The sequence below is a fragment of the Astatotilapia calliptera genome, chromosome 9, assembly GCF_900246225.1.
Source record: "Astatotilapia calliptera chromosome 9, fAstCal1.2, whole genome shotgun sequence".
NCBI classification, from domain to species: domain Eukaryota; kingdom Metazoa; phylum Chordata; class Actinopteri; order Cichliformes; family Cichlidae; genus Astatotilapia; species Astatotilapia calliptera.
The window spans coordinates 3,770,744-3,784,606 of NC_039310.1; the positions used below are offsets into that span (position 1 = coordinate 3,770,744).

The 13,863-nt window shown below is 41.4% G+C and overlaps 1 protein-coding gene across 8 annotated transcripts in view; it reads right to left on the reverse strand.

Moving 5' to 3' along the window:
- Window positions 1-13,863, reverse strand: part of arhgef4 (Rho guanine nucleotide exchange factor (GEF) 4) — a 99,764-nt gene that overhangs the window by 22,726 nt on the left and 63,175 nt on the right. For 7 of the 8 annotated variants that reach the window (XM_026180772.1, XM_026180768.1, XM_026180769.1 and 4 more), the window contains 3 exons: window positions 10,397-10,548; window positions 1,847-2,026; window positions 1,449-1,649 (listed from right to left, as the gene is read on the reverse strand). In XM_026180772.1, coding sequence (XP_026036557.1) covers window positions 1,449-1,649; window positions 1,847-2,026; window positions 10,397-10,548 — 533 coding nt within the window. Of the gene's footprint in view, window positions 1-1,448; window positions 1,650-1,846; window positions 2,027-6,092; window positions 6,767-10,396; window positions 10,549-13,863 lie in introns of those variants that run through there. The other variant, XM_026180776.1, reaches the window with a different exon arrangement.

The following is a 13,863-nucleotide window of genomic DNA, read 5'->3' on the forward strand; positions in this document are numbered from 1 at the left end:
TGGTTTCATGGACAAAAGAATTTCTGGGGCTGCAATATGACGAGCTAAATAACCAGGGCTGCACATAAGTGGTCCGCAGGTGCGCATTCGCTGTCAAAATAAAAAAACACGCACAAGGGTTAGGGTTAAATTTAAAAACTGTACTTTTGAGTTAAAATATATATTTATAATTTTAATAAATGACAAATTAAAAAGGCATGAACATTTTTTTTGTATCGAAAAAATATCGAACCGTGACACCAAAGTATCGAACCGAACCGTGAATTTTGTGTATCGTTGCACCCCTAATATATATATATATATATATATATATATATATATATATATATATATATATATATATATATACATAGATAGATAGATTTGTCGTTAAAGGAAAGAGCCAGAAAACTCATAAATGTATACAAAGCCAAAGTAAATAGTGCCCAGGGAGTGAGTGCTTTGGTGGAATTTTGCATTCTTGGAGTATTAACCTTCTCTTCCACAGGGTGTCTTTGGTCCTGTCTCCCTCTCCTCAAACCAAACTGGCCGCCCCCTCCATGAGGGAGGTTTCTTCCTTTTAAAAGGGAGTTTTACCTTCCCACTGTTGCCAAGTGCTTGATCTTTGGGGCTCCTGTATTATTGTAGGGTCTCTGTTGCACATTGTAAAGGGTCTTGAGGCGAATCTAGTTTGATGTATAAATAAAACTGAACTGAACTGAATTCTTACATTAAAGTTCTGACCTGGAAGATGACATGTCTGTTGAAAATGTGACTCTGGCTTGTTGTACACTTTAATAAAGAAGCATTGTTTGTCTTTTTTTTTTATTACAAAATATTGCACGTTTTAAAGTCTTGCTCTTAAAAAAAAGAGGCAACAACAAAAGCTAAGAGAGGGTTGTAATTCATTCAGCAAGTCCCTGTGCTGGTCTGTACTCTGCCCACAGTCCAAAGACATGATTTACTCATAAATATCTACATTTCATAGATATTAATGTGAATGTAAATGACAGTTTGTCCTTATTTGTCAGCCCTGTGATCAATCCTCAGGCCTCTTATGCATTAACAGTTGGGCTAAGCTCAGTGACACTCAGGTGCTGGAGCTTGTACAAGCGGTAAAGAAAATGAATCGAAGGATGTAACCTGTGTATACATTATCATGCACCCTTGACTTGAATCAGGCTGCAGGTTAAATACTGTGGGGAGTGTGTGTTGACACTCAGAACAGGTGTAATACAGTCATTCACAATAAAGTTCGAGCTGGTCAAGCAAATAATGGGATGAGAAAAATGGCAAAATGAGATGGTCAATGAAACTACGGGAGAATTTAGACATTTAGACGGTTGGCAGATATATTGGAGACATACAAGAGAGTTAAGCAGACAAAGTTCCTCATCTAGAAATCGATTTCTAGATGAAGCTCGAACAGATATGTCCCAAGTAAAACACCAATCAATTTCAATGCAAACCTCACAGATGTCTTTCAGGTGCTTGATGTAGTCTCTCTCTGTGCTCATAATCTCATTGATGACATTTGTTCTCATCTGCTCTTTGCAGGGTAAACCAGGTCCCAGCAACAGGCCCAGACTTGCCCGGTCCTCTTCTCCAGCCTGAGCCTCCTCTAGGTGGGCCAGATACTCGTCCATGGGTTCGTCCTGGTTCACACGCAACTGGAGAATGCAGGCAGTGTTAAAAGTATGCAATGGCTCTAAGTGGCTCAAATAATAACCCTGTCTTTCAATGTCATCTTTTTCTTCACAGATGCCAAAGTTTAGTAGCAGTTTGATGTCTTTTGATATATATCCCGTATATCCTTACCTGGATGATTGAACATGCACCAGAGTACAGTCAGAACAGAGTTTCTCACCCGTACAAAGCTGGCAGGGAACCAGCCCTCACTGTCCATGATGCGACCCCACCACCACTCCTTGTTAGTTGCATCCACTACTTCAATGACATCACCGGCCTTGAAACCTAACTCCTGGTCATCCATGGTAACATGGTCCCAGAGCCCCTCTGCATACACCACACTGCCATCACTGATGAGCTGCAGAGAAACAACAACAGGAGGGACTGTGGTCACATACAATCAACTTCTGGTTGGGACTGCAGTAGAGTCATGGTATACAGGATTAATGTAAGAACTCTTTCAGCCTTCTAGCCAGGTACAGGTGTGGTCTGAAGCTTGCATACACGCTTCATGGGCATGAATGTTGTGGTCATTTTGGGCATTGATTTCTTTTAACTGTTCCTTTTCTTAGGGTGAAATGAGTGTACACATCTTTACTATATCCTGGGTCTGTTTATTCAGTGAGTTTAAGCTTTTTGGATTGTAGTTTTTCTTTTCTTTAAATCTCTTATTCTTGGTTTTCCTAGGGTTTGTATTTTTCCATGTACTTTTTCAGTTTCCTGTTTCTGGAATCGGATCTACTTTAGGCACTCATGTAATTAACACTCATCTTTACAGACACCTCCATGCATTTGAGTCCGCACGCTTCCACCACACTCTGCACAGCAGAATTTCAAGTTTTAATATATTTTTGATTTTTTTCTAATTCACACAGGGTCAAAAGTCTACATACAGCCCTACTAATATCTGGTAAAATATCTCTTAGTAAGGTGCACCTCAACCAGATGCTTTAGATATGCCTGAATGTTGTTGATGGCTAAGTCTGGCTGTATATTTGTCCACTCTTCTTAGCATAAGTGCTAGAGTTCACTTAAATTAATTGGTTTCCTGGTATGGCCCTGGCTTTAAGCACAGTCTACAAACTTTTGAAAAGGATTAAAGTCAAGGCTTTGGAACGGCCAGAATTAATGGGCCATTTCTAAACAGCTGCAGATTCCAGGATTCAATTTCAGCTCAATTTTATTTATATAGCACCAAATACCATAACAGGATCAACAGCTCAAACTGTATGTAAGTACAAGTTAAACGGATAGAACAATTTGGTAGTATGTTCAGGAACAACCCAGGAGCCACCAAGATTAAAGCCTGCCGTTAACGGCTGTGTGTGCTATCATTTTGTGTTTTGACAGCGTCCACAGAATAAAAAATCACTGAGAAGCTAAAATCAAATTAAACTTAGAAGGAGATACATTATGGAAGAAGAAGAAGAAACAGAGGAAGCACTTTTCTACTCTCCTGGAGTACTCTATCCAACACGCCGCATTCACCCCATACACACAAGCACTATTATCTATACAGTGAGTGCTTTCTAACTATCATTCATACGCATTCATACTCCAATGGATGCATCGGAGAGCAAGTCGGGGTTAGTATCTTGCCCAAGGATATTTGGCATGCAAACTGGGGGAGCCAGGGATCAAACCACCAACCTTCCGGTCAGCAGCTGATCTGCTCTACCTCCTGAGCTACAGCCACCCCTCCCAGATGGGAGCAGTGTTACTGAGGAAAACGCTGAGGTGATCATCACGGTGCCTTGCAGGTCCATATATCAAATGATCACTATGGCATTACTGAGAGTTGAAAAACTGTCTAAAGTCTTTTATCTTTAATAAAATGATCAGCGTTCTGCTCTACCAGGTGTAACAATTGAGTTTAACATCCAGGCATCCATGAAAACGGAATTTATGACATTTAACGTTAGAAGTTAGCAGGGAGTTAGCTCGCTAGCTTCTATCTAAATACAATATAGCATGTCCTGACTGCGGGGTTTTGGAAACAAATTAAAACGTACAGCTCTGTTATCACTTCCAGCATAAATGAAGACAGAAAACTAAACAGCAGTGACGTTTGTAGGGTTACTGAAGTTGGGCTAGCTGGTATATAATGATTTGCTACGTGACCGCTAGCGACACAGCTATGTTAGCATAATATAAACAAGCTAACTTTTTTTCCACTGGATAAAAGTTAACGTGAGTGTTCTCGGTGGTCAGGAACAAATGTAATCGCATGGCAGGATGCTGTAAAAGGACCAAACTTCAGCCAGGAGAACAACTGAGATAATCCATCCACAATATGAGGTTAGTCATTCATATACTGCTGCATGGGCTGGGCTGTAGTTACATCCTAAGGTTTTAAAAACTGAGCTTAAATAAATGATTAGCGGTAATAAAGGGAGGTCAACAGTGATCACTGACTGTTTTAGGAGCTTTTTGAGATTAAATAGAAGAAAATACAAAACATTAAACATGTTAACAACACAAAAGCCATATTAAACGCAGACTACTTTAGACCCGGAAGTAGGATTCGTCGCGTCATCACTGAACAACCGGATAGGCACTAAGCCACATTTCACATAGATTTTGCATTAGTGGATACTGTGCTGGTCTTTCTTTGTTTTATGTTCAAATCATTGTTGCTGGGTTTGGGTGGTCTGGGAGTAGACACAGTCTCTAAGACGATGAGGTTCCGTTCAATTTTATTTATGCAGCGCCAAATCACAACAACAGTGTCCTCAGGATGCTTTATACTGTAAGGTAAAGACCCTACAATAATACAAAGAAAACCCCATATAACCCCCTATGAGCAAGCACTTTGGCGACAGTGGGAAGGAAGAACTCCCTTTTAACAGGAAGAAACCTCCGGCAGAACCAGGCTCAGGGAGGGGTGAGACACATTGTAGGGTTTTGGATAAAATGGCCTGTATTTGTATACATGTCCCTAAGGACCCCAAAGCGCTTTACACATGCAGTCATCCACACACTGGTGATGGCAGCTACATTGTAGCCACAGCCACCCTGGGGCGCACTGACAGAGGCGAGGCTGCCGGACACTGGCGCCACCGGGCCCTCTGACCACCACCAGTAGGCAACGGGTGAAGTGTCTTGCCCAAGGACACAACAACCGAGACTCGGCAACCTTCCGATTACAAGGCGAAGTCCCAACTCTTGAGCCACGATCGCCCCAAATAAAAGAAGGAGAGAAGCTGCAGAGAGGCATTAAAGACTGCAAGTGTGCTGGTTTACTGGTGCTTGAGGAGAGCTATGGCTGTCCTGCTTTGGCCTCACATACTACAGGGCCGGGCCAGTTCTGGGTTTTTCAAGGGTGCCGAGCTGGGTCTGTTCACATCCCTGATTTAAACTGTTTAGCTGATATCTTTCCACTTGGTAAACAGAATGCTGGAAATATAAACTTGGATTTTATTTATTTACCAATAAATACTCTTCTTTTGAACCTGACTCTGTTCAACAATTTCTGTTCTAAAAAGTATAAAAATAAAAACTTCAAATTAAAAGAAAACAATTAAGACATAAGCTACAACTATTAAATTATCTGAGAATGTTAACTGTATCATTTAACCAGCTTTGAAACACTTAGAATAGAACTCACTCAAAGTGCTCACTGAAAATAAGAAGTGAAAAGAGCCACTTAAACCTTCTTATTTCATTTTGTATTACCTTGGTGATCTAATGTCCATCCACTTATTTTCATTTATGATGGTGGAAACCATTAGATTGATTTTGCTTTATAAGACCACATTTTACTTTGATGCAGGAGTCTCCTCCAGGCTTTGAGTAACATTCTCATAGTCATGAATGTAGGGAATTAGCTGTGTGTCTCATCATCAACGTGATTTCTGAGAAGATCATTGGTGAGTATGTTTGGAGTCTGGGGGTGCATTTTAATGTCACCATCTTGGCTCATGAAACCAGTGAAGGAAAGGTCTGAACTGGAATTTGAGGACACTGTGTTACTGTGGCAACCTGTCAATCATAAAGCAGCCATTGATAAATAAATACTTAAGAAGATGTTAAACTCCTTACCAAAACCATGAATTCAACAATGAACGGTGTGACACTTTTCTGCTCAGTCTTACACAGTGATGGCACGAGGCCCTTCTGCAGAATCTACTTTATCAATTCAGCACAATAACAACATAAATGTTGCTCTATTGTTAACACAATATTAACAATGTTAACAACTTTTTTTGCAATAAATAAATAATAATTAAAAACAAAAAAAGAAGAATGACACAAGTTTCCTCCCAGCAAAACAATCTCAAATCCACTGTTGGATTGTAGTGGAGGCTGGAGTCACAGAAAATGTCTGCACCACAGATCATTAGTGTAACCATGGTGTTTTTCAGGCTTTGTATATGTCTATTAAACACACATCATCCGTCCCTTTGCCCTCCTGCTGATTGTACCTGTGTTCTGCTGCTGCCATGCTGGAAGCCCATCAGTCCAAACAACACAGCGCTCTCTGTTCTTCTGTTTGTACTTCACCTGGTCTCCTCCTCCATCTAGGAGTCTTAGTTTGTGTCTATGACAGAGAGTGTTGGTCTGTGTGCGCTCTACTGGAAGGCCAGTAGGAACATGAGAACTACATTGATGATTATCAGCAACATCATGATGATGAACACCACCACCTTCTGGGTCTCTGGGGGTAGGTTGCAGCGCAGCATAGTGTTTAAGAATCCCATCCTCTGCCTGCTCCACCTCCCTGAACCACCGCCACGAGCCATCAGTTCCCTAGCTTCTTCCTCTTCCTCCTCAGCACCACCTCCCCTCCCCCGTCTTCTCTCCCTCAACACCAAGCCTCCACACCACACCGCGTCACCTCGTCCTCCTTCTCGACTATCGATGTCAGTATCCTCTCGGGCTGCTTTCTTCCTCCGCTCAGCTCCAGCGGTGTCCTCCTCTGTTTTTCCTGCCACTTTGCTAATTTGCCAGCGTTGACCCGGCCTGCCTGTGGAGGCTGGGTGCCTACCTGTGTCAGCGTCTGCGTAAAGCTTTGGGAAGATATCTGTGTATTACGTGCTGAGCATGGACCCCCCCTCCTCCTCTTTTACTCCCTTTCTTTTCTTTGAGGAAAAAGCACCTCCCCTCCTCCTCTCTCTGTCTTCTTTGTATCCACCACTTCTGTCTTTTTTCCTTCTGGCTCTTCTCTCTTTTAGTCAGGATATCAGGATGAAAGACAGCCAGTGGGTTGCTGCACCGCTCCGATACGTGATCATGGCTCGTCCTTTTTCCGTCTGTCCGCTTGTTTTCCAGAGCGTTCTTTTCTGTAGCCTACATAAACTCTTTTTTCTACCTCTTAAACCAAATGGCCATTTGGAGCTGGCTTGTTGTATCTGTGCTCATCTTTTCTCTCCATTAAGAGCTCCTTCTAAAATGGTGCTCAGTGCTCTGCCTGGAGCTGTGCTACCTCAACCATCTAACTACTAGGATCAACCTTGTTTCCTTTATTCTCCCCTTCCTTCCCTTCCCTTTTATATTGTGCCCACCCTTGCATAAGCTGGCAGCCAATCAGAATGCGGAGTGTGTCAGCATATCCTAGATACCACAGTAGTTGAGGCAAGCACATTGTAACCCATTGGAGGGCAGCAAAGAGGGGGGCAGGGTATTTGGCAGAGAGGGACGGAGGAGGGGGTACAGTGAAGACTGATCTGGAGAGAACTGATGCGTGTGTGTGTGCACATGTACGGGGCATCGTATCTATTTCTGCAGGATTCAACGTAATAGCAAAGCAACAACAGTTATAAAGGACCTGTATGAAATGTGATCAGAAGAATGTCAATAAGATAACAACAACATTTCTTTCACAATGATTCAGTGTTTGTAGTACTGGGCACCAGTGGCACCCCTACTGAAACCCAAATCTTTTACTACATAGTTGCTTTCACAAGGTGGGACCAGAGCTTCCACTCAATAATCCATATCTCCTCCACACATCTCAGTTTTTCACACTCTCCTCTACTAATCCCATCTATCAGGCATAAGAGCTGCGACCTATTATAATTATGTGACCCGTGGGAGGTAGCCATTTCAATAGGATGGAGCTGTAGGCATACAGTCAGTTCACAAGGGGTTAATGTTCATACAAAATAAGATTAAACATGTAACGGTAGCACCTAAAAACAATTAAAAGCTTTACTTTATTAAATACGTTTAAAACTATAAAATTGTATGATTGTACGTGGGAGACAGGATAAGCAATGTGGGGAACCTGTGAAAAATAATCAACGTTTGACACATGTTAAAAGAGATGGCAACTCACACTGAACACTAACTGGGCAAAACAATATAAAAAGGAAAATCTTCAGTGCCGTCTCCACTCAAGCTCACCACAGTGCATGCAAAAGCAGCCAGAAAAAAACACAGTTTCCACGCAGCACCTTCACTGTCTGCAACGATATAAACAAGTAATCCACTCTAAAATACAATCAATCCCTGCATTGGTGCCTACTGATACAGTGAAATAAAACAAACACACAGAACACCGACAGCCGCAGCCGTCACAATAATCTTCAGCTCTTCGCTGTTGAGTTACACCAGTCTAAACACATTAAAATAAACACTGGTGCATCAGGACCTCGGCCCTGCAGCCAGAAATCCACCCAGGCAAAGCAGCAGCTTGGCACTCTGTAAATGAAAACAGGACATCACTTACACTGAACAGTCGACCGCAGCAGGAATATCCCTCCCGCCTGGCTTCATATGTATTGTTCAGTTACCTGTTCACAAGTTCGAGTCTGGAATGCAATAAAATAAAATGCTATATACAATAGAATAAAATAGAATAGAATAGAATAGAATAATATATACAATAGAATAAAATAGAAATACAAATGCTATATACAACTGAGTAAGAAAATACAAAAGTACAACTTCGTCAGAAGAAGAATTGCACATATAGCAGTGTTATTGCACGTGTGAGGGTTTGATCAGCTGCAAAAGTCTTTGTATGCTGACATTGTTATCTTTTTACAAAAAAAAACAGCTAAACATGAGAGGTTTTTGGACAAAGTTTGTGTTTTCCATTGTTTAAGCAGTGGTTCCAACCAAAGGAGGTATGTTGTATCAACAGAAAAGGCTAACTTGGTTATCATTTTGCAGAAAAAAGGAGACTTCTAAAAATAAAAACATAAGAGGTTTTTGGACAAAGTTTGTGTTCTCCATTCTTTAAGCACCAGTTCGAGCACCGGCACCGTTTCAAAAGTACTAGTGTCGCACTGGCATTGGATAAAACCTAAACGATACCCAACCCTACTCTGAAAAGGTTTACAAAGGTATTCCTAAGGCTCTGGGACTTCAGAGAACCACAGTGATTATCCACAAATGGAGAAAACTTGGAACAGTGGTGAACCACACAAGTGGCTGGCCTATCAAGTGCATATCAAAGACTCATCCAGGAGGCTACAAAAGAACAACATCACTGTAGACCTGTCAGTGCTCGTCTTTCAACAATAAGAAACAGACTGGACAAAAATGGCATCCATATATGACTTCCAAGGAAAAATAAACACTCCTCACCAAAAAGAACATGAAGACTCCGCTCACTTTTGCCAGAAAACACCTTGATGGTCCCCAAAAAAATATCCTGTCGACTGACGAGACTAAAGTTTGAACTGTTTTGGAGGGTTTGTGTCCTGTCACATCTGGCAAAAAACTAACATAGTATTTCATAAAAAGAACGTCATACCAGTTTCTTTGGGGTAGCTCACCGCATCGTTTAAGTATTAAGAAACTTCAAGCGAGTGCAAAGCAAGGAGGTTTTTCATTGCCTAATTTCCAATGGTATTATTGGGTGATGAACGTGAAACAACTTAGGGCTTGGTTACCTACTGCACCAGTTAAACCCATCTGGTCCCATATAGAGACGGAAGTTAATGGCGGTATTTCTCCTTGGAGGGAGCTGTTTGATACCAGTCATAAAACTATCCATCCTATAATTGCAAATGCGAAGACATTGTGGTGTAAATTACATAGGGCAGGTCGCTGGGACTTTATTAAATCACCTTCGGCAACCTTATGGGGGAATAAAAGAATTTTAATTGGAGGGACATCGGTTGACTGGCTACAGTGGCGTAAGGCAGGCATCCTTAATGTGTCCGATTTATTTGACTGTGGGACCAAATGTTTTTTAAGCTTTGATAAAATTGTGGAGTTATATAAGTTGAAGCGTAATCAATTCTGGAGATATGTCCAAATACATAGTTCATTATCGAAGTGGCTGGGAACCCCCTTGAGTTGTCCTGTGGGCAGCCCTGTGGAAGTCCTGCTCTCAAGATCACCCTTGGGTAAAGGTGAAAAACTTTATTTGTGGATGTGTATGCACAACTCAAAATCAGGACTCATGTAAGCTTTTATGTCAAATATCTTTTTACATCTGTTTTCCCTCCAAGTTGGTTGAGTTCATAACTTTTATGGACCCTAACATTCAATAAATGAAAAGAAACGTAAGTGTTTTCTTTTTCCTAACACTCTCTGACTTGGCAGGCGATCCCCCTGCTGACATGACTCTTACTACTCCAGGGTCAGGTTTATGTCAAACTGTAGTCCTCTGCCGAGGATGAACTCTTTTTGTTTTTAGTTTGGTATCAACCCCACCCTACATTTGGTCAAGGACATCTATCTTTCACACAGATCAATTGAGAGTAGATATATAATTCTTCTGACCTTGGTGGTCACAAGATGGTGCTAGAGATTACAGTTCCATGTTGCTTACCTCATTGATGGCAAGTTGCTCTCCTCCGCCTCCTCCTGGGTGTCCATAACGATGTCCAGATCCTCGAAATTCATCATAGAGGAGGTCCTCTTCACTGCTCAGGTCATCCCCAAATGCTGACTTTTCAAATGTGCCATCAGGAGCGACTGCAGCTGAGTCAGGAAAAGAAAGAAAAGGAAACAGATATCTTCACATGTGTTTGTAATTTGATTACATTAGATTTATAATCAAGTATATCTTTGTATTTTTATGCCAGTTTTCTAAACACTAAAATACAAAATAATGCACAGATGACAGGCAGACATTTTATAGGTTAAGCAGCCCAGTGTAATGTTATGTGAGAGTCAAGTATTTTAGCACCTCCTAGTGGTTTGCATGGAAACTGCGGTCAGGTGAATGTGCTGTGGCTTTACTCGCATTCCTTCCTGTTGGATGTTTAGGGTCACATGAGCAGGGTAATACAGGAACCATTTTAGTATTAGGAATTGCACAATGAGGTGTACCATTAGTCTCTCTGTTTAATCCTTCAACATCCACCTGTGAGAAGGACAAGCTGTGTCCTTTCACAGATTCTGGAAAAGAAGAATGTCCACCAGTGAAGACAGTAAACAATCCTTTACTTTGCTTCCATGTCTGAGTCATCATTCAACGCTTTCATTGCCTACTGCATATGTTTAGCTGTCTGTCAATTCGTGTAGAGCCACGCACGCACGAGACAGAATACTCAGTAAGTCCAACACACGCCGGCTGCCGGCTGCACAATCAGCTGGCAGAGTTGTTCACAAGATGCAATCAGGGATATTTCATCCGCTAATCATTCTCTCTTTTGCCAAACAGTTCACAACGTAACAGGTTAATACATCACAGCACAAACATACCTGCATTACTTACTGAAATGCAGTCGGCAACCCTGACAACCTCACACTCTTCTTCACTTACATTTGGGCTTCACCTCTATTCCTCACGTAATATGAAGGAAACCAGTCAGTCAAAATCAGGTCTCCAAAAAGTCTGCCGTCTCTTTCTCAGAGTTCCTTTTTTCAAAACTTGATTCCTTAACATAAAACATCACTGTTGCATCCTGGGGCAGCAAACATGATCCCCTCAAACCGATTTTTCATTTTACTGTCCTTATGTTCCACTGAGTTACTGCTTCTGTTAAAAACTAATGTAAATCTACTTACTGCTCCCAACCAGCCCGCTGACTGAATGTTCTGCACTGGCACAGCACGGCACTAAGATGTTCCAAAAACTTAAATCCACACAGCGTTACATCTGTGTCAGGACTCTGATGTACATAAGCCTGTAAAGTGTTTCATGTCCACTTCAAGAACAGCAGTTTAATAACAGCAAAAGTCTCTTTTTCATTCTCTATCACTGGAAACTAAAGAATTTGGGATTTTAAACATTCATGCACAGATTTGATTGCTTTTGTAATTTTTTGTGATAGTTTGAATAATTGAAAAAGGGTTAAACTAGATAAACTAAATAAAGTAAATAAAGTAAATAAAGTACCACATCAGCTTTAAAAATAAAATCAAAACACGTCTGATCCATATCTGCAGTGCTGCGGGAAGGTATTTAGCCCCCTTCCTGATGTCTTAATTATATCTGGGGTTTAAATAAATATCAAGTGTTAACATCACGTGACTTTTTTAAACTGCCTTTTGTTCATCTAAATCTTCAGAGTATTATTAAAGAAAGTGAAATGAAACGAGTGAGTATATACCTGCTGATACTCACGCACTGTGGCCTCACTACTGTACTGGGAGTATAATACTTCATCGGTCCAGTTAGTCATGTTTAACCACGGCCTGCTATAACGATTGGTGGTCATTCTGGTCTGTGACATCAGCACTACATGAGAACCACTGACCATGACACAGCATTTAGCTCTTATTTAAACCAGCTTTCTTTCTCATCATCCTACCTCCCATCCATCCTTTGAAGTGTCTGAACTCACATTTGTGAACACCTAGCTGACGGGCTAAAAATACTTATGCTGTCACACCTCATCATAGGCGTCACCCTTGGTTGCCTTGCCAACAGCTCTGTCTCCTTGGTGACAAGTCACTGTGGAGACAGAGAGATGTCCATAAAGAAAGATCCTCTCCCCTCCTCTACCCCACCCCCCCCCCCACCCGTCCAAACACACACACACACACACACACACACACACACACTCCTCATTCAAAGTCATTACAGAATTTAGTTATTAAAATGAATTCCATTTTCTTTGGTACCTTTGTTCCTCACTGACACTGACACACACTTATCTATGGTACAAGGCAAAGCACACCAAGCTACTCCTCTATTAGGATTACACCAGCATCATACACATTATGTAACGCTATATAATGCAACACCACTATCACTGCCAGCATCAAGAAGAGACGTTGCAGGTGTTGCTCTGATGGGGGCAGTGTAGGACACCCTGACTGGTGATGCAGTAGAGAGATAAGAGAGCTCCAGGTATTAGCTGGTCTTTGTTTATGTGCACAGAGCTCCTGCAGTCTGAGTAACAGAAGCATGGAGGGAGAGAAAGGAGGGATAAAATATCCATTTGCAATGCTAAGTAAACTGGTAGGAAAGGCTTTTTTAAAGTCATACACTCACCATCCATCCATCCATTCTCTGCCACTTATCCATATAAGGATACCTCTGATGCCTCTACTGTACATAACAGTAGATGCAGGATGCTAGCAGGCAGTGCATAGAATGCTATAACCAGGTTGCTGGCATAATATACAGGAACATTTGTGCAGAGCATGGCCTGGAAGTCACAAGCTCAGATACGTCCTGGGGTATGAATGACCGAGCTAAGATCCTGTGGGATGGCTAACAAACCAGACATAGTAGTGGTGGACAAGGAGAGGAAGACGGCCGTAGTGAAAATCTGGAAAATAATTGTTTATTCTGGATTAAAAAGCAGATCATATATGAAACAGATCATTTATAAAGTGTAAATAAGTGATTAAGAAAGCATTTTCATGTACCTTTATATATATATATATAGAGAGAGAGAGAGAGAGAGAGGAGATCTGGGAAAGTGTATGTCAGGAATAACTGCTGGAACTGTTTCTTGGTGAGTTTAGCTGAGCTAGCGTGACTAGCTAGCCTTATAGTGAAAAAGGTAGAGTACTGAACTGCTGTACCAAAAATAGTGTGGCCGTATTTTGGGAATTCCTATTTTATTTTCATTATGGCCATTAAATATTTTATGGTCATTGATTTAAAGATTCCAAGCAAATGATTGTCTGATCACCTCTTTACCCCAAAGATTATCATTGAATGAGAAGAAGAAAGAGATCAGAGTGCTTCTTTCACTTCAGCAGACCTGGATTGAAACGATCTCTCTTACTATCTGTACTATTTAGTAGTAAAAGTGTTCATTGGAGGTCATCTTGTCTGTTTCAGCTCACCGACCGGCTCTTCAGGCGGTCCACAGTCCAGACCACCATCTTCTT